Source organism: Brachionichthys hirsutus, chromosome 16 (genome assembly GCF_040956055.1).
Source record: "Brachionichthys hirsutus isolate HB-005 chromosome 16, CSIRO-AGI_Bhir_v1, whole genome shotgun sequence".
Lineage (NCBI taxonomy): Eukaryota > Metazoa > Chordata > Actinopteri > Lophiiformes > Brachionichthyidae > Brachionichthys > Brachionichthys hirsutus.
In genome coordinates this window covers 1,516,306-1,540,881 of record NC_090912.1, presented here as the reverse complement: position 1 = coordinate 1,540,881, position 24,576 = coordinate 1,516,306, and the positions used below count along the sequence as shown (strand labels likewise).

At 52.0% G+C, this 24,576-nt stretch overlaps 3 protein-coding genes across 3 annotated transcripts; all 3 read right to left on the bottom strand.

Moving 5' to 3' along the window:
• Positions 1 to 393: 393 nt before the first annotated feature.
• tbc1d10b (TBC1 domain family, member 10b) lies at positions 394 to 5,888 on the bottom strand. Its single transcript, XM_068750395.1, is given in 12 exon segments — positions 394 to 1,312; positions 1,315 to 1,650; positions 1,762 to 1,916; positions 2,000 to 2,189; positions 2,271 to 2,336; positions 2,442 to 2,542; positions 2,545 to 2,555; positions 2,712 to 2,818; positions 3,319 to 3,426; positions 3,508 to 3,607; positions 4,186 to 5,085; positions 5,754 to 5,888. Coding segments are annotated over 11 exon segments (2,625 nt in total). The 5' UTR covers positions 5,070 to 5,085; positions 5,754 to 5,888; the 3' UTR covers positions 394 to 745.
• A 1,659-nt stretch (positions 5,889 to 7,547) lies between these two features.
• hsd3b7 (hydroxy-delta-5-steroid dehydrogenase, 3 beta- and steroid delta-isomerase) lies at positions 7,548 to 11,932 on the bottom strand. The gene is made up of 6 exons (XM_068750417.1): positions 11,773 to 11,932; positions 10,393 to 10,548; positions 9,642 to 9,750; positions 8,961 to 9,060; positions 8,655 to 8,817; positions 7,548 to 7,960 (listed from the first exon to the last, which is right to left on the bottom strand). Exons 1-6 carry the CDS (start codon positions 11,930 to 11,932, stop codon positions 7,548 to 7,550), a joined length of 1,101 nt encoding a protein of 366 aa, XP_068606518.1.
• Positions 11,933 to 12,691: 759 nt separating this feature from the next.
• On the bottom strand, positions 12,692 to 24,196 carry setd1a (SET domain containing 1A, histone lysine methyltransferase). The gene is given in 22 exon segments (XM_068750391.1): positions 12,692 to 13,317; positions 14,313 to 14,517; positions 14,629 to 14,766; positions 14,865 to 14,984; positions 15,809 to 15,919; positions 16,029 to 16,210; positions 16,347 to 16,689; positions 16,805 to 17,842; positions 17,845 to 18,086; positions 18,205 to 18,248; positions 18,362 to 18,536; positions 18,621 to 18,660; positions 18,801 to 18,943; positions 19,034 to 19,115; positions 19,284 to 19,451; positions 19,554 to 20,537; positions 20,748 to 22,404; positions 22,694 to 22,938; positions 23,093 to 23,223; positions 23,500 to 23,770; positions 23,875 to 23,973; positions 24,059 to 24,196. Coding segments are annotated over 21 exon segments (6,525 nt in total). The 3' UTR covers positions 12,692 to 13,317; positions 14,313 to 14,343.
• Positions 24,197 to 24,576: the final 380 nt, after the last annotated feature.

The window sequence follows — 24,576 nt, the reverse complement described above, 5'->3', positions numbered from 1 at the left end:
ATCTCGTGTGTGTGTAAAAAAAAAAAAAAAAAAGAAATCACACACAGAGAAACAGAGAAAGAGCCACCGCTGCAGAGTGTCGAGGTGGAGTTGTGTCTTCTCCTTGCGGCCGTCGCATAATTTTCCCCAGGAGATGAACGCTACGCCTGTGGAGACGCACACAACGGGGAGCGCACACGCAGGACAGTCACACGTCACACTACACGCCTAAGGCACACGCTCACAACATTTAACACGACAATAAATACATCCAACAACATCGCTAGCTTCGTCGCCTTCAGGGCGAGACGACTTCTTCTGGGGTTTTGTTTTTTTTGGTTCCTGGCGACCAAATAACCACTGATGAGAAGCGATGGGTGGGGTGGGGGGGGGGGGGGGGGAGTGCTAGTAGGATCCTGCGTTCTCTAGGAGCCTCCAGTATTCATCCAATACCAGGATAAATAAAAAAAAAAGATGCCGGTAACCTTCAGATCAATTATTCAGACTCCGTCCCATCGGACTAAAACTTGGTGATAAAGAAAGCATTGAGTAGGGGGGGCGAGGGGGGGCTCCTCCCGCTCCAGAGGTGCTCTTAAAACCATAATCCAGTTTTGTCCACCGTCGTCCTTTTAGATTAAGTCTTCAAATGCCGGAAGCCTTCGCGGTTTTTTTAACCCTTCTTTGTTTCTGGAGGTATTTCGTTACTCTGAACTCTTTTCTTCTTCAGCGTCCCTTTTTCAACGTCCGGGAATGATGGAGTGGAAAACTAGGCTGAATCCTTCGCTGTCGTGGATCCATTTTTCTCCCCAGCTTCTCCTCCCCCTTTGATCTTTTTCTTCCCCCCTTTCTTTTTTTCCTTCTCCATCCTCTCCTTCCTGAGCCTCTCCTTCTCCAGCCTCTCCTTCTCGGTCTTCTCCTTCTCTCGCTTCTCCTTAATTTTTTTCTTCTCGTCTTCCTTCTCCCTCCTCTTGTCGTCTTTGCTCTTCTTCTTCTTCTTCCCCTCTTCCTCTCCGGATGCGGCGTTGGCTGCAGGTGCCGCTTCTTTCGTGGAACCGAGAGACGGCAGCAGAGGAGCGTTGTTCGCGGTGGGAGAGGGAAGAGTGGGAGTGATTTTCTCCGAGACGACCCTCGGGGAGGGGGCCAGGCTGCTGGCTGGAGCCGCTGAAGCCGCAGGCGGGCGGCTCTGTGCTGGGACCCCCTCTGAGGACCCACTTGCCTCCCCAACCAAGGCGCTCTGACCGTGGCCTGCCGGCACCCTCTGACTTGCCCCTGGAGGAATGGGGGGTTTCTGGCTGGGGCCTTGCCTCGTGCTCGATGTTACTGCCGGTGGGGGGGCCGACGCGACGGCCCGTCTATTCCTGATGACCCTGAAAAGGAGCCCTTCTTTGACTGGGAGTGGAAGTTAGCCTTGGACCTCCGGAAGCCAGGGAGCGACAGCAGGCTGGAGGAGGCCCTGAGGGGTCCCGGAGGGGGGACGGGGCTCCCCAGGAATGAGAAGCTGCCGCCGGAGCTGATGGCAGCGACGCGGCGTTTATGCTCAAAGATGGCCCTGGTGCCGTGGAGGCGGCGCCTGGGTTGGTGGGTCAGGTCCCCCCGGGACTCTCTCCACTTCCTCACCTGGATGCTGCACTCCCTCTCGATCAGCGCCTCCGTCACCGGGAGATTGACGATCTAGGAGACAGACGGAGGGAGTGAGGACGGCTCGACCGGGCGCTACCGGGGAAAGCGACTCATCGCCCGTCTCGGAGTAAAAAACAGAAGCTCCAAGAGGACGAGACGCACCTCCAGCACCAGCAGGTCCTCCCTGACGCTGTCCGGCGAGATGTTTCTGAGGCGCTCCATGGTTTCGTACATGCCCTGCAGCTGCCGGAGTTTATCCACGGAGCCGAGCATCTGCTTCAGCAGCACCAGACCCACGCGGAACACGATCTTCACCCCTGCAGAGCAGAGACGAACCCCTCTGGGCGTCAGAGCGTAGCAGATCAACGCGGCGGCATCCCGCGCCGGATCGGCGCGCTACCTTCACAGAAGAACATATCCCAAACGCGCAGCACGCAGGCCCACGGCAGGGTGCGCGAGAAGACGCACATGAACCACTCAGTCATGTAGAGAATCGGGTCGATTTTGAACTTCTTGAGATGACGGTACGCCATCGGACACGTGCGCCGCAGGAGGTAGAAGAAGATCTCCCCGTCCAGCTGGATCGCTTCCTACAAACACAGGAATGCCGACTCGGCCGCTGACGAATCCGCTGCGAAGGTCGGACGGAAAGACGAGCGCCGCTCACTCACCAGTCCGGCGCTGTAGTAGCCAGGAAGGTATTTCTCACATATCTGGACGAGGCACCAGAACGCTTGCTGCGAAACACAAACAAGTTTAAGCGTTTGTGCAATTAAGAGACTTTCCATTCCTAAAGCACGAGGACCTGCACCCCCCCCCCCCCCTCCTCCTCCCCCCCTCACCTCAGCAGGCATATGCATGAGCAGCACTGCAGCCACTGGAGCCTGGGCCTGGCAGTAGCCCTCGTCCGGCCGGTAGATGGTGTACGCCTTCAGGATCCGAATAAATCCTGCTGCCTGCAGGGACCAGCAACAAAATGATCCGGTATGGTGGGGGTGTGGGGGGGGGGGGTGGGGTACACAAACCTCCTCAGTTTATCAAACAAGAATCAGGTGGAAAATGTCGTTTATTGCAGAGAAATATCCGCATTTGAAATATGGTTGCTCTTTTACCCGTGGCCTCCGCGAGCGGCAAACATCTCATGGAAGGGGAACTGCCTGTGGAGGTCCTTCTCGATTATGTCCAGCCATTTAGCTTCTCCCGGCTCTCTCTCCAGCTCCTGCAAGAGAAAATACTAAATTAGACACAAGTTCGAGACAAAAGTCTTAAAGTCTGTTTCCAAATTAGCCATCAAAGCGGCTCAGACAAAACCCTGCCTGAAGGGAAAACAAAGGATCTCAGGAGCCTGCTGGGACCCAGGCCCGGCCGAGGTCAGACCCCCCCCTCACCTGAAAGGCAGGATTACCGGCCCTGATAAGAGGCTTACTGCTCTCTAGGTTCACGCTTGCGCCCCCCCCCCCCCCCCCCCCCCCCAGCCACAACTTCTCAATGAAGCGACGCCTGCTTCTACCAGTCATTAGAGATTATTAACACAGAGAGAGAGGAGCTCGAAATAGAAGCAAGACAGACAGCGGCTCATTGATGTTTGAAACCATGTTTAGGACGACGTGCGCGACGTAATGAGGTCGACACACATTTTAAATCTGGTTCTGTCTGACGCGTCAGCCTCGGTTGGATTTGTGGTGGGAAAAATTAAACCTTTTACGGTCACAGCGATACCTCAAACTTTCCAGGGTTGGCGTCTAGAAGTTCTTGGCTGTTGGACAGCATCTGCCAAGCTTTGGCTCTGAGAGAGGATGGAATCCCCTTCCTGCAGCGCATCTTCACCTGGAGGCAAACACAAGACGGGCTCGGTAGGCGAGACGGGACATAAAGTTGCAACCACCTAAAACGCGTTCGCCTGCCGACCTTCTGGAAGCGATGTTTGATCCACTTGTCCCAGTTCTGGAACATGTCGAGCCATTTGATCTCCCTCTGTCTGGCGACTTCAATTCGGACTTCCTTTTCACTGCGACAGCAACATAAAGAAATCACTCAGTCATTGACAATAAAAAGGGAAGTGTCCTACTTCTTTTTATACTCGTCGTGTCTCCACCCATTGGTTATATAGTTTATCTCTAGTCATTTACGGCCAGCGCTCAAACACAAGACTCCCTCGGCATTAATCAGTAATCGGCCGCGACCGACGGAGAATCAATAAAGCGTTCATTATTTATAATTATCTCGTCAGAAAAGTGGAAGCAAGTCTGAAAATAAAGAGAGGAAGAGAGCGGATGGGTGTGAGTGGCGATTCCACGGCATCAGTGCGTCCTGAGTCACGCAAACGCTCCCAGCTTTATCCGTGTCAAACCAAAATGGAGATAAAGGGCAGGCAGACATGTTTAGAGCGGCGGAGGAGAGGAGAGGAAGGTCTATCACAGAATGAGTGAGACGCCTGGGACAGGCAGATTCCCTCCACTGATTCACTTCTCAGTAATAATAGTAAGCTGACAGTCGAAAGACGACGTCTCGCTGCAATGGCGAGCAGCGTGCGAGACGCGGAGCACCAAACGGCCACGCCGAACGCACGTCGGGACAGTGGCTCACCCGCTCTCGTTGAACTGACTCCCGCCCAGGAAGCCGTATTTATCCGTGCGCTTGAACGCCAGGCCGTTGATCTCCGAGTCCGAGCCCACCGAGCTGCCGTCCTCGCCCAGCCCAGACAACGACTCCAGCGTCCCCGACATCATGCTGGCCGACTCCAGGTAGCTGAGGGAGTCGGGCGCCTGCCGGGGGCTGGGCAGCGGAAAGGCGGAGGGTGGCTCTTGTATAAGTGGGACAGGAGGACTGGGGTGTTCCTCCCCGGTCGGGGTGGCGGGGGTCTCGGGCTTTGGGGGGGGAGGAGTGCTTTGTGCTTGTTGGAGTGACGGAGACTTCTCCTCTTCGGCGGTCGCCGCCGCCACATCGGAGGATTTCGGAGCAGCAGACGTGGGATTGGAAGCGATGGCGTCTTGGGGCTGGCCCACCGTAAACTGACCATCATCCATGACAGGATGTGGATTGTGGGTTACTTGGACATCGGGGTATAAATTAGGACCGGAATTGATCTCTGGAGAGGGGGGTGGCAGCTTTACTTCACCCTGAGGTTCACTTGACCGGACTGGGGCCTCTGCTGCAGCTGCTGCGTCACCGGTTACCGTCTCCTGGTTAACAATGTGACCTCCCGTCTCTGCATCTTTCCACGCCGGTCCTCCTCCCTGCGGAGCAGCTTCCTGTCCAGATGATGGGAAGGAGGTCTCAGTCGTGAGTTCCGATGGAATCACCGGCGGGTGCCGAGTCAAAGGAGAACCTCCCGGCTGTGCTGCAGGAGAGTTTCCCGTCACGGCCGTGTCGTTGTGTCGGGAAGACGTGGGAGACTCTGGAGCAGGGAGAGCTGTGTGAGGGTCGCCCAATGCAGGAGGCGAAGGGGAGAACGTGGAGATTTCAGCCATGGCTCCACTCTGATCTCTATTTAAAAAAAAAACAAACAGGAAAAGGTGAGTGAGATTTCTCTTTAAAGAGAGACACGAACCATTCAGTTACAATTAATTAATAAAACCTGCAGCTGAACAAGGGTGAACACAGAAACAAATAGTCCCAGCAACAAACCATCATAGATTAATTTCCCCGTTCCAGAGATTATCTCTCCGTCTGTCCTTGCCGTCCAGGATGAGACATAACTCAGACAAGAACAGCCGCTTTTATCAAACCCAAACCCAAACCTAATGAGGTTCACCTCCCGGTCTTCGTCGGTTCTCTACCGCGCAGCAACAATGAGTCAAAACACGCATATAACAAAATATAAAATACCCAAATGCTCACTTTATCAGCTAGAAAGAGCGCGTAAAAACCCCGTTATTATCATCAACAAAGCGCCCGGACCGGCGCAGTGCTAACGAGGCAGTTTAAGTGTGTAGTAGTGTTTCAAAACTAGCTAGCAGCTAACAACATCCGCCACATTGTTTCCAGGTCCGCGACTGAGGGCCCCCCCTTTGAGGGGATTCAACTTCCGGGGAGCTGTGGATTACTACTAGCTAATAGTCAACACCCTCCCACAGCCTGACAGGCCGCGTCCACGGCCTTGTCCAGCCCGCAGCACCGGTCAACTCCAACTCCAGCTACCCAGCTCAACTCACCCACAGCCGGCGGGTCACTGCGATTCGTCCGCCTGGACAGCCAGGGGGATCTTCTCCTCACGGCTCCCCGCCACCGCTCCGGTTCCACGAACCCCCTCTGTGAAATTAAAAACCAGGAAAACGCGAGACCCGGACAGGAACCTCCGAACCGTGCTGAGAACCTCGAAGAGCAAAAGGTCCTGCAATAAAGCGAGAGCGCTAGCTACATTAGCAACTCGCTGGATGCGTTAGCTTGAGCTAGCTACATTAGCAACTCGCTGGATGCGTTAGCTTGAGCTAGATACATTAGCAACTCACTGGATGCGTTAGCTTATGCTAGCCGAATTTAATTCTTAGCATTAGCTCGGATGGTGCTCTGTTAGCATAGCTTGCTTGCTAGCTCAGTGTTTCTTAGTGCGACAGTTCTCGTCGAGTTAAAGCGCCCTTTGAAATAAAAGTTTGGCGTTCTACATCAAAAGAAGCCTCTCTTTGTTTAATTCATCCACCGCCGGGACGGGACCGTCCCCTCCAGCCGCAGCCTTTATTTCCTATTGACAGCTGCGTGCGCGTTCTGGGCCATGTCATTGGCCACATGCCCGCGCACGCACTGGAGCCTCCCTTCCACATTAGAAATACAACAGAAATGCGTAATGTTTTTTAATATGAATGCTTGTTTTTAATTATTTTCCCTCTCTGATTTGTTTTAAAATTACACAAATCAATTATAGTGCGTCTTGAATTGTTTTTATTCGTTTATTATTAAACAGAAACTATACAATCTACTGTCTGCTACTTAAAACAAGAAAAAAGGTTATCTTCACTTCAAACAAAAATAAGAATATAAATAGTTATGTATTAACAAAACCGACAGTTAATCAGACGTCTATTCGTAATTACGCTGTACAGTACTGCGTTAGTTTAACCATTAGATGGCGCACTCGTCTATAATACAGTACTGTACAAGTGTTTACCCACCAGACAGCTTTTTTTTAAATCAGTATTGTTATTTGCAGTTACAAATTTTACCTCCTATAATTATCAGTGCTAAAACTAAATAAGTCAACTTATTATGGTTTGTTTGAGGACCGTGTAATCAGAAACTGTGTTTGGGTATTGTGAGTTACGTCTGTGCTTTATTTTTCATACCGCAGACACATAAATGTTGTGAGGATTGCAATGGAAAATCCACAGGAATGGGGGGGGGGGGGGGGGGGCACCCACATGCTGGAATGGCGTAAAGCTATTAGGTGAACTCCCTTAAACCAAGGCTGAGTCATACATTAAAATTAATTCCAGCTGGTCCGTCAGCCTTTTGCCCTCTCGGTCGACCAGGTTTACTGTTTCCATGGAGATCAGAGAGGGGAAAACTCCCAGTAACCAACCAAACAAACAAAAAAAAACAGAACCAGTGATTTCTGGTTGAGTCAGACGCCAGACTTTATGATGACGTCTGCATCCATAATAAGATACCTAAATTACAACAGGTAAACATAGAACATGTTCAATAATCTTTATTAAATAATTACAAAAAAATAGCAAATGCCATGACAAATTCCTCACAATATAAATTCCTATAAAAGTATTATTTAAATTAAACAAAAATAAAACATTGGTATATCACAGCTCCATATGGAGTACTAATAAATGCCCGTAAACTGCATTAACATTTGTTATTTGCATTGTTGTATATCTAAATGAAATTCTTCTAAGTACTCCTTTATTTAGGATGCTTTATTATGACACTTCAGGATCATGGACTCCTCTACATCCGGAATCCTGGCAGCTTCCGACACGCCTCACTAGATTAAGCTCACATCACGAGTCTTCGCAGTTGTCTCGCGGGAATGCATCAATCCATTTCTGCGTGCGGGCTTTACACTGACCCCAGTCATACAGGGGTCGGTACCCAAAGAGACGCTGGGCTTTGCTGGTGCGGACGGTGAAGGAGGTGCTAGCGACAGCCAAGGTGTAGCGGTTCAGCAGCGGTGTGAAGCTGTACACTGGGCTCAGCATCCAGCGGAGCAGGTCGTTGACCACCGCCAGGAACCGGAGGACCGGCAAGGGAATGCGGACCCTCCGAAAGCTGAAGGTGGAGAGGAACATCATGTTGAAGTCCTCGTAGCTCTTGTAGGGCGAGTCGTCGTAGCAGAAGAAAGCTTCGCCTCCCACCTCCTGGGGGCGCTCCACCAGGGCTCGGGCTGCGAGCGCGTGCATCCAGGCCACGTTCCCTAGATTAGAAGGCCAAGAAGCAAGCCGTGAGCAGCCTGAATGCGGAGGGCGATTCCCCTTTAGTAACACTCCTCTCAGCTGAATTCCTGGTATTTCAGTATCTCAGAGTGACTGGGAAACGGAGCGTGAGATGGGCAGGTATTTGGTGCCGAATCAGCAGCAATGGAGGCTTTGTATTGGACCATTTTGGCAAAGGGGGGGGGGGGGGGGGGAGGGCTGAAGCGTAAAAGCAGAGCTGTTAGTCCCCCCCCCCAATCAATACATTCCGTCCCTCGGCTGGCGTCACGATCTCTGGGTGACGACCGTAAGAACGGAGTCACGGATGCAAGAGGCCCGATTGAGCTTCCTCTCACAGGTGGGCGGTCTCTCCTCTTCCTCACATCTAAGTTAAGCCTCGGATGTAATGGGAGGTCAAAGTTCTGTAATTAGTGCGGGGGGGGGGGTCGATGCAGAAATCAGCTGGCCACACGTGTCAGGCTATTATTCATGCTCCAGATGCAAGTTATGAGAATCAGCTGGAAGACTCGTGTCAAATTGAAACCGGGACGTTGACGTAGGATTTGCTCATCCTGGTATTCCCTTAAGATCCACACTTGACAAATATTAACGATCAACATCAAGAAATCGAGATTAGAACTTCCTGCCGTGTGACATCTTTTACAGTGGAGGTTCTCTCAAAGGGCATAACGTTACCCGCATAGACCCGTCCGTGCTCGGAGTGGTCCGGGACTCCTCCGATGACCCAGCCCCCCCTTTGCGCGGCCTGCTTGTAGAAGTCCTTCATCAACTCGTGCCCCTCTCCGTAGATCCCCGTCGGCCTCAGAGAGCAGGAGTGCAAACGCTCGCCGCCCTTCACCTGGACGGGAGACAAAACAGGAAACGGAGTTAGGATCCGGAGAGGAGACATGTGGGAATAAAGTATTGAGGAATGTTTTTTTGTGTTTTATTTACACCACAATGTGAACATTGTACTTGTGAAATAGATATTGCAATAACAACCTTGGTGCCATTTGCTGCTAGCGCGATTTTCTCTGCCTTCGCCTTGCTCGTAGGATAGGCCATGGCGTGTTTCACGTTGTAAGGGGTGTCTTCGTCGCCCCTGCGAAGAAGGAGACAGTCAGAGGAGCGTTCAGGAAAAGTACGCAATGCACGAGAGGAGTGCGTTTAAACAGGGCCAAAATGGAAACGGCGTCTCAGAGAGGAAACTTGGGCAGAGAATTGCAGCAGACCGTTTCCTTCCTTTCTTTCCATTCTGCAGCACACTTGTGACTCAAACAAGTGACGTGAATCCAGAGGCCTTCGTTTGCTTGATTTCAGAAGATCATGTTTGCAGACACGATCCGTAAGATAAAGAGAAATCACATCTTTTCCAAAGAAGACAAAGCTCAGAGATATAATCACATTAACGGAAGTGAAAAGGGCAGAATAACTTCCATCCGGGGATCCGATCTTCCACCAAACCGGAAAGGAAAACCCGAACGTTTGTCTAATAATGCAAAAACAAATAAAATCTCTCCTTGTCAAATCTGTTACGTCGGGATGAACGTATGGATCGACAGATCTGATACACGCCCCCTTTATTCAAATGGCAAAAAGAGTGCGTGGCTCAGTGAGGAAATTGCTTCACCAGCTATGGATGAAGATTAACCGGTTGGCACGACGATGTCTTTTGAGCGTCACCTGATGAAGTCGTCCCCGTCGACGTTGGGGCCGATCACCTCCATGCTGCTGGTGTAGACCAGCGATCGGATGCCGCACTCCACGCAGGCATTGATCACATTCTCCGTTCCTGAGATGGAGAGATTTAACAGATGAAGGAGATGGGATCAATACCGCGACCCACTGTCGATTTAACGTTATTGAATAAGCAGGAAGTGACTCAAAGGAAGACAACACGTTCCAAAGCCTGCTTTTTATTAATTCAATCGGGAACATGCGGCAGAAAGAAGCATGACCACCAAAAACGTGGAGGAATAAATAGTTCTGAGCCTGCATTGCGCTTAAAGACAGGAAAACCTCTAAAATGGTCTTTAAAATAAACTTTAACTGTAACCCCCGAACCCTAATTCTAATTATCGGAGTGATATTTATTCTCTGAGCCTGAAGAGGATGAATGAAATACATCTAACATATAATTATATCCAGAGATAACGAGACTCCACCTTTTGACTCAACACAAAATAACACAAACATGAACCCACACACTGAGTCTGTGGAAATGTTTAGCCTTCAAACAGCGGAAACTCATCCTAAACGTTACCAACGGAAATTCCCGTCTTAAATTCCCAGACACGGTTGTTGTTGTTGTTGTTGTTTTTTTTGGGGGGGGGGGGTATCCTTAAGAGCTGAATTCTACTCAGGGCTTCAGGACTTCAGTAAAACTGCCTCACGCACAAACGTTTCCTCCCCATCCCACTTCCTTTTCCTTTACCTGTGACATTGACCGAGTGGATGACGGACTCCGGGATCCTGTGCCAAACGTCCACCAAGCTGGCCATGTGGATCACGACGTCGGCCCCGCGGGACGCCTCCAGCACGCCGCCGTAATCCGTGATGTCCCCCTGAACGACCACCACCTTCGTCCGCTCTAAAGGAGAAGTGTTGTTTTTAACTTTCAGTGTGTATCCGTGCCCGAGTTTCATCACCATGGATCAACTTTTTCCTTTTACTGTCCTATCGGGGAGCCAGGTTTTTTTGTTATTGTCTTACAACCGGGACTTTATCACCGTGACCTCGCCTTGAAATGCAGATAACAAGAGACGAGATTCTGCACCTCTCAAGGACGAGGAATGAACTTTGGAACACCGAGCGGAGATTCAGTCCTACAATGGCTTCCATTGGACCGACCTCTCCTGTTACTGTCAGCAGGGAATCCGCAGCGGCTTTCAGTCCACTTTAAGCAATGTTCCATTGAGGGTGGAGGCACCAGTCATGGTTGTTGGGAACATTCCTGACACCGATGAGGGGAAAGAGGAGTCTGCTGTTGTTAAAGGAAACTTTTCTTTGGCCTCTCTCTCGTGGCTTTGATTAACTCGACTCGTGCGTTTCTCTCGCAAACCAAAGGCAGGAAAAGAACGTCCAGCGCCGTGGAAACGATAACGCGGTTAGATCCCATTCCCGTGTAAAGCTATACCGGCACAGGATACATCAGGGAGTTTCCTGTCCAGGATTCAAGGCCCAGCTGTTATCTCTGCTGCTGACCCAGTGACCAGACAGCATGAGAGAGGAATGGCTGTCGGAATACACTCGTGTTTTGCTTTCCCGTTATGTGGAGTTCAGCTGTCGTGAAACACACGCAATAATATGACTCATTTCAGCAGGCCTATTTATGAAAGGGCGATTTATCATTAAAGCAGGCTACCAGGGGCAATATGAGAAATGAAGGTCTCCTGGGCTCACCAATTCTCAAATCACGTTTGTTTTATTCTCTACAGGAGAAGATGCAAGCTATAACTTAAGATGTTTTATGCATTTAAGGAATTAATAAAGAACCTCCTCCACCTCTAATTGGCAGGGGTTATTATAGGAGATAATATAAGAGGCAGGGGGGGGGGGGGGGGGGTCTAGCTCCACCCCTGCTGTGAGCCATATATAGTGTTAAATACTATCTACTGTAATTACACGTAACTCAAGAAGAAAACATGCATATAAATGTTTAATAATAAGAAAAAACGAATTGAGTCTTATATCAGAAAGCACCTTTTTTTTAAAAAATCTGTCATGAGAAAGACGTAGCCTGTTTTGTTTTTTTGTTTTTTACCGAGATGAAACTAAATCTCGACTTTGCTGCAGCTCCTGCGGCTCCTCTTACCTGTGCTGAGTCCATTTAAACTGAAGTCCGGGCGCTTATCGAACAACCGGACCTCCACAAGCTTGTCCTCCTTCTCCAGCAAAACCCGGAGCAGGTGCCGGCCGAGAAACCCCGACCCCCCGGTGACCAGGTAGACGAGACCCCGCTGGTTTCCCGACATGCTGCAACGACTCCTGCGGACTGACGGAATCTGACGCTTCTTCCAGCGGGCCGTGAACGCCTCACGAGAGAGAGAGAGAGAGAGAGAGAGAGAGAGAGACGGAAAGGTGTCTTCCTGCACAAGTAGAACAAAGTTATGACGCAGCAGTTACGTAAGTAAAACGGAAACTACTGTATAATTATTTATAATAAGCAAAGACCTGCATTCAGACATTTTTATAATGATAGTTTGGCGTATATAAAATTAATTAGTGGTTCATTGAACAAAAAGGCTCCAAAAACGTCAAATATCTGTATCACCTACAAATTATTTGAATGTATGTAATGTTTTTGCATACTCTTTGTGTATTTATTCGTTTTGAAATAAAACTAATACATTAAAACACCAACAATAATAGTTTTAAAATTAGATTATTCAGTGTCTTTTGCATTCTTTATTTAACTCCATTAGTGGACATTAGTTTTAACCTATAAACTCCTAAAGAATATAAAGTATTATTAGACAGTAGACTAACAACTTGGTGCTCCTCCTGCTGCTGCAGCTACAGAGCCGGCCTTCGAGTGGAAGCAGCCTCGTGAAATCCATTCAAACATTGCAGCATGCCCAGTTAGTTAAACACAGTAATCAGTGCTGAATTCCGCAGAATAACAGCCAATTAGTGAACTGAACGAGGTTCCACATGAAGTGTTCAGTTATTATGAGGCGATGGCAAACAAAAGTCATCAACAGGAAACAGCAAGAGAAGACACAAGAGCTCCGTTTTATTTAAAAAATATTTTAATGCACCATTAATAAAGGGCCCAACGCATTAATACAAGAGAAATATTGCAAATAATATTAAAATAATCATCAAATTAAAAAGGAAAAAAAAACAATAAAAAATAAATGCATGGAAGGTATGTACAAGTTTCCTCCCCGTGGAGAGAGGACAAGGAACAACATATTTACAGCTTGAAATCAGTGTGTTTCTACGAGAAACAGACACCTCTACAATATTTACAAAAAGTGTTTCGTTTTTTTAAAGATATTTTTTTAATTCCTTTCATACGTTTCATCCTGTCGTCAAGAGGGTTCAGTTATTGGCTTGTCCTGAAAGGCTTTTGCTGCGACAGAAATATCCTACAAGTCGCCCCCCCCTTTTGGGAGGGAACAAAGTAGAAAACATCCGCTAATTGAAAGTTCAAAAGTAAGAGCTCTAAACTTCGGACGGGAAATGAGACAACGCGAAGGACCGTGCGCATCCCGCCGCCCGCAGCGCATCCGGAACCCTGCTGGGGATCACCGTCTAGCCTTCCACGCTGCAAACAGAGCGTCTGAAGTCGATCGACGATTGACGGAGGGAGGAATTTGAGCGCAGCCAATGAACCGCATGCTCAAAGAAAACACTAAAACGACAGAGAAGCAGAAACCTTCACGGAACGTTGAAGAAAACTGATCGAACCGAATAAACGTGCCTTTTAAAAACGGCCGTCGCACACGGACTGGAAGTAAAACGCTGAACACATTATTTTAACAAGAACCTGCAGGAGCTCGAGTGTGACTTTTTCTGATTTGATCGTCTTGGGAAGAAACTCTAAATATGGGAATGCCAGGACAAGAAGAGGGGGGCTCCGAGAAAACATTCCGTGCTTTGGGAACAAACAAACAAGCAAACCAAACGTCTGGTGTCAGGTGACCCCCCCCCCCCCCCCTACAGACAAAAATTCAACAGTCACATAAAACACTCTGAGCTACAACTTACCTGACACAGTTTCAAAATAAACAATAGCTGAAGGCGTTTAATTTTTTTACCAAGCGTTGGGGGCAAATGAGGAGCGTAACGTATGGTGAGCTGGGAGGGGCGGGGGGGCAGGTGAACCACAGGAAACAGAGGACAGTGAGAGGGAGCACCGAAGCTCGTTTGACTGCAAGATGCTAACAGTGAATGCAACTAAATACCATGAATAACGGCAACAGTAATATTTAATAATAATACTTCAAAATGAAATAAAAAAAGAATCTTCACACCTTGAAAACTTGCAATAACTGATGACCAAATCGATTGTTGTTAAAAGTGTGCGCTTAATAAGCGCCTTTAAAAACCCTGAATTTATCGGCTATTCCTGTGCGTCTCCGTGGGGAGGGGGGGCAGGGGCGGGGGGGGGGTGTTTAGACCCAGGCGGGAGACTATGAAGCCTAAACCGGATACTGGTGTCGAAATAGAATGAGCTTTCATGCCTGGCGCCACGCTAGCCAGTGACCCCAAATGTATCACAAACGCATCACACGCTGGCGCGACGGACCGGCCAGCAGAATGAAAACTGTGCATGTGTGTGCGTCTGTAATTCCCGGGAATGGTGAGGGGGGGGGCGAACATGTGGAGTGTCTGCATAGGGCTGACCATTGGCAAGTGAGGACGAGAGACATGTCCTCTAGTTTAGTGTCCCGCGGCAGTTCTCCGTCCCACACAGGCACGGGATCTTGTTGTCCTCGAGGGGGAACTTGTAGTCGTAGGTGATCTCCTCGTTGATGGCGATGGCCTGCTTGGAGTAGATCACGATCTTCTTCTGGGACTCGATGGTGATGACCTTGGCGTAACAACTCGGCTGGAGGAAGAGAGCAACGAAAAGACCGATGAGCAACGCTCCCGCAGGCAAACGGCGGCGTAACGAGTTAGCCCGCTAGCCGCCGGCCTGTTCCTGCCCACGCGGACTCACGGTGCAGCAGTGGTTGATGAAGCGGGCCAGGTTGCCACACTTGGTGGCGTCTATGATCGTGTCGTGGTCCACTCTGAACAGGTAGCTGCTCCCGATGCCCTGCTGCGCGTATCGCTTCTCTCGATTGTCCGCCACCATCTGGACGCACAAGATATCGCCGGGCCGGCGTTAAAACTGAACGCACACGCAGCTTGGAATGTGTGATAACTGCCGATGCAGCAGATTAGAAGCCGTACCTGTCTGATGTTCTGACCCACATACTCAATGACCATCTCATCGGCGGCGATGGGCTCCATGGCGAACAGGCCCCACTCGTGGATCCTGCTGCGGCCAAAGCGGAGCTTCTTCTTGCGGAACTGTGTCGGGACAGAAAGATTATTTAATCAAACATCTTTTTTTTTGTCGTGACACGTCAGCCTGCTTACGAGGGACGACGCTTCAATGTAAACGTGTTCAACGTGCTCACTGGGGGTGTGACGGTTCACGTAATGTATTGAACCGTTTCGGTTCTCCATGCTCGGTTCGGTCCACTTGCTTACCGTTTCGGTTTTATGCATTTTTTCTCATTAACTAGCGCGATCCGTGCAGAACTAAAGTCCTGGGCGAGTTTCCGCACGGACGCCTCTGAGTGTCGGACACTATTGACTGGTGGGGGGGGGGGGGGGCTGGAAGCTCACCGGCGTGCAAACATAGCAAAACTAGCAAAGCATTAGCTCTGTATTTCAGCTAGCTCTGTTGCTAGTGAGGGCGTTTTCTCCTCTGCTGGAGATGTTGTCACGCCAACCAGATCTGTGCTTTCTGAAGAAAATGTGGATAAATGAATCCTTCTCGCCAAAACCTTTAAGATATAAATAGTTAGTAGTACTAGTACTAGTTAAGCCGAGCCAAGTGTTCAAAGTTTACAGTTTTAACTTATTAATAATTCTATTAAGATGTTTAAATTGTTACAATACAATAGTTTTAAAAACTCAAATTTATCTGAAACATCACCCAAATGGGTCGCTTTTATTTATTTACACAAATTCTATCGTTTGCATTTTTTTAAATAAAAGCATTTTAAGAGTAAATCTTTTTCAGCCTTTCTTTGTACCAAAAATAAACCGAAGCCAAATTAAACGTGAGCGTACCGTTAGACCCTTAGCGTTCGCACCGCTGCAACATGCATGTCGGTGTAACTGACCTTCAGCTGGTTGAGTTTGAGCAGGTCAGAGTCCATGACCGCCGTGGTGCCGATAACGGTGAGGAGGCGCCGCTGCTCGGATCGTCTCTCTGATAGCAACCGGTTCGCTCCCTGGCAGAGAAGGCAGAGTTTAACAGCAGAGCACTAGCACAACCCCGCCCCCCCCCCCCCCCCCCCACCAATTCTTGAAGACGTGCGCGTGGATTTGGAGCGTGCTTACCGAGGTGTCGACGTTCTCCACCTCCCGTATGACCTGCTCGGGCAGGTCCAGGTCCAGGTAGACGTCCTTCTCCTTGCGGCTGATGGCGTAGTAGCCCTCGCTCCTGGCGCACCCGGTCACGTGCTCGCGGAGCTGCCCGCCCGCGTTCTTCCTCTTACGGCGAGGGTTCGGCAAATTGGTCAGTGCGGCTCAAACGTCAAGGGAAACACGGGTAATATCGAAAAGTGACAACTCTGAAAATCTGGGCTACCGATCGGGTCATTGATCGTTCGGACACCGCATCAATCACACGCCTACTCGAGTCATTGATAAGGATATCGGTGTGGCTGACCCAGTGCGTGTCGTTGAGCCAGTCGGAGCTGTGATTGTCCTGGAGCAGCTTCTCGTAAGTCTTCTTCAGCAGCATCAAGTCTTCGCCGTCCAGGCCGGAGTTCCAGATGTCGTACAGGATGGTCATCTGCTCAAACTCGCCGCGGTTGTCGAACGTCTTCGGCGGCGGCTCGGGTTTCGGACCGCGCTGAGACGGCGTCAGCCCCGCCTCCTGCAGGAAGAGGCGCTCGCTTTTCCTCACCTCCTCGACCGCATCGTCGTCCGTGTCCGAGCTGGACAGCTCCCCGGACTCGAGCTCTTCCACATCCACCTCTTCCTCCAAGTCAGAGTCCTGCGCAGAGGAGGAGGGGCATGAGACGCATCCAGCATCCCGACCCCTGAACCCATTAGACAGGCACACGAGTTTACAGGAACATTTACAGGAACCAATCAGAAGTCTCACGCACCTCCGCTTTCCGCTTCCTCTGCTTCTTGCTCGGCTGCTCCTTCTGTTTCTTGCTGAGATGAACCTCAAGGTTTTCTTTGTCTTTTCTTCTCTTTCTACTCCTCTCCTTCTCGAGTCCGAATCCTTTTGCGGCCGGCATCTTCTTCGACGATGGCGGCGACGGTAGAGCCGCCGCCTGGCCCGCGGCGGCGGTCTCACAAAGTGCTCCCACCGAAGACAGGTTCTCTCCTGCGTCTCCTCTGGATGGCGCCGCCTCTCCGATGACCTCCTCTGGCGCTTCCAGCACCCCGGAAATCGTGTTGAGTTCCGCCGGGAGCAAGACCGAGGCGTCCTTGGAGGAAGTCCTTTTGCTGCTGGGGGGCAGCGAGAGAACTGGGGGCTTGCCGTAATTGTGCTCCATGAGGACGACGACTCCTTCCGGGCTCATCACCAAGGCCAGCGACTCCGGGGAGAAGAGATGCTCCTCCATCTTCTGCTCCTCCGCTTCGTCCGACGTCTCCGTCTCCTCGGAGTCCCCGGCGTCGGGGTCCATCTTCAAAGCTACGTCCGCCAGCACGGAGAGGTCAGCGGCCGAAGCTGAAGCCAGCTGCAGGAGGCTGGAGGCCCCCAGCTGCTCCCGGAGCCTCAACCTCTGGTCGCGTTCCTCCTCGTCCTCGTCCCCTCTGAGGGGGTGACAGGAAGAAGCAGAGAAGCTGCTCGTCCGAGGCCTGCCTCTGGACCGTTTGTTGACAGGAGGCGGAGGAGGAGGAGGGGCCTCCTCGAAGGCCATCCTGCACATGGAGGCGTGGTCCAGCGGCAGGTTCTGCACGGTGCGGCACACCATCACAGGGGGGGCGGACCATTTCGGCGCGTCCCTCTCCGCACCTCGTTTCCCGGCTTTGACGGGGCTGGTCTGAGGAGACGCCGGCGGTCCCTTCTTGAATTCGTCAGAATCTTGGGTTCGCCCCGCGGGGGGCACGATGAGGGCGTTGCCTTCACCCGGTTTAGAGGCAAAGGGGAGCAGCTGGATGCCCTGAGCGGGGCGAGCCGGGGGGCTGGGCCGACGGCGATGCCGGAATCCAAAGGCCTGCCGAGGGAGAGGAGACGCGAGTCGCCCGCCACCTGACAGGAAGTCGGCCTCGGCGGCTTGCCGTCGCTCTCGCCCGTGGAGAACGAAACGGTCTTCCTGCGCTTCTTGAGTGGGGGCACAAGAACGACAGGCGACGAAGGATGGGGGTACGGGGGCGACGGGGGGCGCTTGGCTGGCGCCGCCGAAGCATCCGTCTTGCCGTCTTTGGCTTCACCTGAGAGTAAACGAAAAACAACAAATATCGGACGCCAGCCCAAAGAGGAATCACAAAAACAAAAAAAATCCAAGTCTTCCTTTTGGGGATTTGAACCGTGAGGTGAAGAAAGACTTGCCTGTTCTGACCTCCGTCTTTGTAACAGATGCCGCGCTGTTAAGCCTAAGAAGGAACAAGCAGAATAAAAAGGGTAGAACCGAAGACGATTACACGATGAAGAGTTCAGCGTCATTACGCAACGCCAACGGCCGACGGATCGTCCCAAAACGCCGCACCTGTCGTCGTCCTTCCCGGCCGTGCTGTCCATGGTGGACTCGTCCATGCTGTCCAGCCCGTCGCTGTCGGCCCTCTCTCCCTCCTCTTCAGAAGACGATGAAGATTCTGAGGAGGAAGAGCCTTCGGAGGACGAGGAGAGGCTCTCGTCGTCGCTGTCGGCGCTGAGGGCATCGTCTATAAAAGAAACGCGTTTTAGTAGAACCTTAAACGGACACAGATCTAAAAAATACAGCAGTAAGAGCAGAGATTGGGATTCACCATCAGACTCCTTTTCACTTTCCTCTTCTTCCTCATCCTCCTGGGGGGGGGGGGGGGGGGGGGAGAAAAAGTCACAATGGCTGCACTTAAAGTTTATGGTGAAATGCTGCCATCTAGCAATCACAAAGAGTCGGGCGTTATCAGACCAATATTGCTTTGGACCAATCAAACAGCAGAAACCTTTTCGGTTGAAGACCCGTCGGACGTCTCCTCTCCCTCGCTGCCGAGCTCCCAGGGCTTGCGGCTCCTCGGCTTCTTTTTCCTCCTCTTGTTGTCCCTTCCTGCTCGACGCAGCTCCGCCTCTGGAATTCTCCCTTCGGCCGCTGTGAACGAGACGACAGCGTAAGAGTTACGAGCTGCGAGGAGATTAATCCGCCGCTCCTCGCGTGACGTTCGCCATCGGCTCGGCAAACCTTCGTCCTCGTCCGGCGGGGTCGAGGGCCGAGGCCTTTTCATGTCTCGTTCCTCGAGCTCCTGGGGTTCTTTCCTCTTCACCTGATAATTAAACACCATAATCTCCATTTAGAAGTGAACGAATCACAGCCAAGTACGGATATAAACCTCTGCTATAATCGTAGGCTGCAAAATCTGACACAGTAGAGCATCTTTAATATATAACTGTTCAAATGAATGTTTAAACACAAGCAAGGGCGATGCTTTTACTTTGAAGGACGGGAGCCGCACCGCTCCCCGGAGCGAGAACCCCTCCATTCCGCCACTCTTGGCCCAATCCACGAGAGACATGAGAGGCTCCCGAGGCCGGCTGACCTTCTCTTCTTTCTTCTCATCCTCCCGCACGGCAGGAACTCCCCTCGCCATCATCTGGAAGGGCTGGCGGAAAAGCATTTGAGCGTTTCACATCAGATTCATTTTCCATTTTCACAGCCTTGAAACTAAAAACGACGAGGCGGATTTTCTGAGACGGGTTCTCACCTTGGCTTTGGTCTCCTTCCTCTCCCACCACTCGTCAAACGTGGCGAAGGCGACGTTCTCCACCATCTTGCGGTTCAGGTCCCTCTGCATGATGTTCTTCATTTCCTGGATCAGAGTGGCGAGGACCATCTGCACCGTGGCTTCGTGTGGATTGTCAGCCAGCGCCGGCAGCTCCGCCCCCGGAGCCGTGTAGGCGTCGCCGTCCCCGGGCGGCATGGTGTCGTAGCCGGGCGGGGGCATGTAAGAGGGGTATTGCGGCGGTATGACCTGCGGCGGCCAGCCGCCGTGTGGAGGCGGGACGCCATGGTGCGGGAGGGGCGGTATGTGAGTGGCGTGTGGGTCGGGGTACGGGTAGGGCATGTGCGGGGGCATGTAACGGGGGTCCTGCTCATAATGGGAGCCCGTCCCACTCCCCTCCTGGTCCATGTACGGGTGGTGCGTGTGGGGTGGGGGCATCGAGTGGAGGTGGTAGGAGGCGTAGTCTGCGGTGGCCGCCTCACCGGGACCCTGGGCGCCATTGGATGAAGACATGCGCAGCTGGTGGAGGCGACTCAGCATATGCGTCTGCATTTGGAAGGACATGGGCGCCCCCCCGCTGTACTGGCTCATCAGCTCCATGGAGGTGGCATAGTCATACATGTGTTGAGGCATGGGGGGTGGATATTCTGGGTGCAGATCCATGTGGGGCAGGGGAGGGATCCCGGGAGGAGGTGGGGGCTGGAGGGAGTAACCGGGAGGAGGCGGGGGGGGCAGGTGTGGAGGGTAGGAAGGTATGGGGGGGCGCATGGATGTGCCAAAGTGCTGTGCCGAGTCGGGTGGGGGCGACGATGACGGGTCCGTTGGTTGTGAAGGCACGGCAGCCTGGGAGGAAGAGGGGGAAGCAACCGAGGCGGCCGACGCCTGGTGGGGGGTCGCCGTCGTCGCGGCCTCCTCCTCCTCCTCATCGGAGATCTCCATGTCTTCTCCGGAGGAGTGCGGGGAGGACTGAAAGGAAACGTAGAAAATGGTTTTAAACTGGGGGGGGGGGGGGGCTGTGATACCGTGACAACCACAAAACAAATAAGACAATTATAAAGAAGTCCAACAAGCTCCATAACAGTTTATTCGTTTACTGAAGGCGTTTCCGTTCCATCTCCTCCTTCGCACCCGGAGGTGAACGTTCATTCTCAGCGTGCCGGGCGCCGCCCGTCTTACCTGGCTCTGTCCGTTGTAGGGGGGCGTGTGTGCCCCCGACCTGCTCCTTGCGTCGGCAGGTCCCGCCTTTGGGGATTCCTCCTGTGAAGATCTGGGCGAGGCGGGGGCTACCTGGGGCTGCGGCTCCTCTGGGGGCTGGACGTGGGAAGAGGAGGGCGTCGTTGCCGTCGGTGCAGGGGGGCTCTTCCTACCCTCTCCCCCCTTCCCACGTTTCCGTCCTCTGTCTCCTTTTCTCCTGTGGTCCTTCTCCCCGTTGTCGCCCACCTGGTTAGCGACCGCCTGCTCCCCCTTCACCTCCTCGGACCCGCTCTTTTGCTCGCCCGCATCCCCACGCAGGCCCCTCTGTTTCTCCTCTTTCCTATCCTCCTCGTCTTCCTCGTCAGAGGCGAGGAAAGAGAACTTGGCCTTCTGCTCCTTGAGGAGCATCTCGATGCGAGAGTCGAGGCTGCTGCTGTGGTAGACGAACGGCAAGCTCTCATTGGTCGAATCCGGCTCCGGGGAGGACGAGTCACGCTGCGGGGGTTGTGGGGAGCTGGAGGAGGAAGGGAGATGGTGTAGGAGGGAGGTCGAGGAAGGGGAGGCCGAGGATGAGGTGATGGACGGGTGAGGTGGCGAGGAAGGCGGGCTCGTCTTTGGCGGTGCAGGTGGCGTGCTGGGACGCCGTTTGGGTTTTGTCCACTGCTCCTCATGGGCTGGGCTGTCGAGCGTTCCGAGAGTTTCGGCTACTGCCGCCGCAATGACCGACGCTGGCGGGAGGGGAGGCGGCGGCGGTGGCGGAGGCGGGGGCAGGACGCCGTGATGACCAGCGTGGAGGTCTTTGTCGGCACCTACCGGGGGAAGAGAGCCCCGTTCTGCTTGGCTAGCGCCCCCCAGACGGGTGGAAGCCTCCGGCCCCTGAGGAGGAGCTGGGGTTCCCTCTTTGGAGGACGGGTATGCAGAGTATGACGAGGGTGGAGGAGACATGCTGTTGGAGGAAGAGCGGTAGGAGTTGGAATTGTGTCTGGGGTCAGAGCTGTTGGAGTAGTCACTGTCCCTGTCCCGGTCCCGGTCCCTGTCCCGCTCCCGGTCCCGGTCGTGGCTGCTCCTCCTGCGGCTGCTGCTGCCGTGGTGATGATGGTGGTTGCGATGTCTCTGGTGGCTGTGATCACCGGATCGGGAGCCCAGGCCGTCCCGCCGGTGGCCCCGGTCGTCCCGGCGATCCGAGTGGTGATGGGAGTGATGGGAATGGTGCTTCGAGGAAGAGTTTGCGTCCTGCTGGTGGTGATAAGACGACCGCCGGGAGGCGACGCCGCCGAGCCCGTATCGAGCTGCCGCGTCTCGCTCGCGATCTCTGTCCCTGTCGGACATCGGGGGCTGGTCGTACTGGGAGGCGAGAGGCGGCGGGGGCATGGAGGAGTGATGCACCATGTGGGGCCCCGGCCCGCCGGCGTTGGGGTACAGGGGGTGGCACGGGGGCTCATTGGGACGGTATGATGCGGTCGGGGGGTACATGGGGCGACCACGGTGATAGAGTAACGGTTCCTGCGCATCCTCGGAGTAGCGAGACACTTTGTACCCGCCGACAGTGGACGAGACGGCAGAGGATGAGGAAGAGGAAGGCAGCATGTCCTGGGGAGGGTAGCCGCTGCCCAACGCGCCTGCGTTGTAGCCGGCGTGCCTGCAAGACAAATGACATTTCACTCTTAGCTGCCACCTTCTTCTTCTTCTTCTTCTTCTAGCTTCTTTGCTAACTCGTACGATACGGAATGAAACGTACGGAACCGCTACATGAAAAAGAAAAAAACGGTTCGGGGCATCTGAGAGATCTCGCTGCTTGTTTCTTCTCACGGTTTGACTGCTGAACATGGCCGTGGACACGGGGACACCGTCTCTGTCCTCTGAGAAGACGAGGTGATTAACACCTAATTAAAACATAATGCGCGACTGTATGGGAAACCCCGTCGAACCTGCTGCCGGTGTAGCCCGAGTCTTGCGAGAAAGGAGTCCCGGACCTTGAGCTGTAAGGCGTCCCTCCGCCCCCCTGAGACGAGGCAGACGAGCCGGCGATGGACGAGGTGGGCGTGTCCTGACGCTGATCGCTGTAGCCAGTGTCCGTAGAGCAAGGGGTGCCGCTGCCCGCCGTCAGGGCTTGGACGCCAGCTGCCAACCCCACCAGCTGGTCACTGGAAAGCCTCCGTCTGATTTCTGAGGACTGCAAAGCAAAAAAAAAAAAAAAAAAGACATGAATTACAATTGAAATAAAGATCAATCGTTTGCATTTTGCTAAAAATCTAAATCATGTCCTTTGCAGCGTCTCTTTAGATGATTACATTACCGACGTGACATTTATTATGGGGTGAACATACCGTGTCAGGCTGTGGCTGTGTGGGAGTCTGGGGCTGGACACTGTCCGTCAAAGCCTTGCCTCCCAGGGGGACCGTCTGAGGAGTGTAAGACCCGTTTACTATCAGGTCGTAGTACTTCTGTCTCTGCTGGCCTGGATGAAAAAAACAAAACCCAAATAGATGAAATAAACACACGATGGAAAGTGATGTGCAAGATGTCTATTTATAATGAGGCACTAATACATTTCAATCTATCTTAACAGGAGCGTTTTATTTTTGATTGATAGGAAGAGCTTTAAAGCAAAATCTAAAATGAGTTACATTCTTCCCGTGACTTTATATTTTCACCTTTAAGAATCGAATCCATTAAAAATATTATGTTAAACGTTAATATCACCCATATACATTATAGATGTGTTTTAACGTACCTTTTATATCCAGTTGGGCATGAATGATTTTCCCCATGACAGAAGTGTTATGCAGACGCTTGACTGCATCCATGGCTCCTCTGGTGCTGGTAAATAACACCCTGGCCAGACCCAAATGTTTCCTGGTCTTGGGATGAAACAGGATTTCCATCTCCTCCACCTCACCATACTTGGCACACATCTCTGCCAGAAAGGGCTCCTTGATGTTGTCATTGAGCCGAGCAAAGGTTACCTCCTTAAGCGGTATGGGACCCACGTAGAACTCGTCAAGCTGTGGTGTTAAATGGAAAAACAGGGAAACCATCTCGTCATTTCATCAGAAGATGAGGCTTTTTTTTTCTTTTTGTGAAATTCATGTGAAACTCCAATTCTAACCTTAAATTTTGGCACTGGGAGGGACAACTCTGTATACCGAGACCATAGTCTTCTTGGCCTCGGGTCCCGCAGGTCACCCACTGGAGGAAATCCAGAGTCCTAAAAGAACAGACAGGTTGCAGCTTAAAGATTCGAGTACAGGAGTATAGTACGCGTTATGGAGAAAACATGGACATGGACTCACGGGCACACTGAAATGCACGCCATCGTATCTGTAGATTTTCTGAGCGACCCTCCGAATGATTGGGTCCTGAACCAGTTTGTAGCTTTTCCACTGCAAACTGACTGCTTTTTGTGCATCTGTCCCACCGTCCGGATCCATTCTACAACTGAGCGTGAAAGGAGAACCGTGATGTCAGATACTGCTGCAGAACCAAACTAAATAATCAGAACACTTTATTAATCCCAGAGGGAAATTCAATTATCTATGTATAAGAACCAAGGAAAACTTTGCCAGACATGGGGGGGAAAAAAACCCTTTAGTGGTCGGAAATGTTGCCCCAAAATCGGTCAAAGTTGGTTGTAACTTTGATGCTAAATAAAAAAAGAACGAGCAGCTGCGTCATATTAGATAGCCAAATATTAACTTTGCAGAACACCATCTAATAAAATAAATAAATATGTATTTAATACAGCGCAGACACCTTAAAGCGGATCACGACCAGGGAGGATTTTAGCCTTGACGAAGGTGCAGCGCGCTGT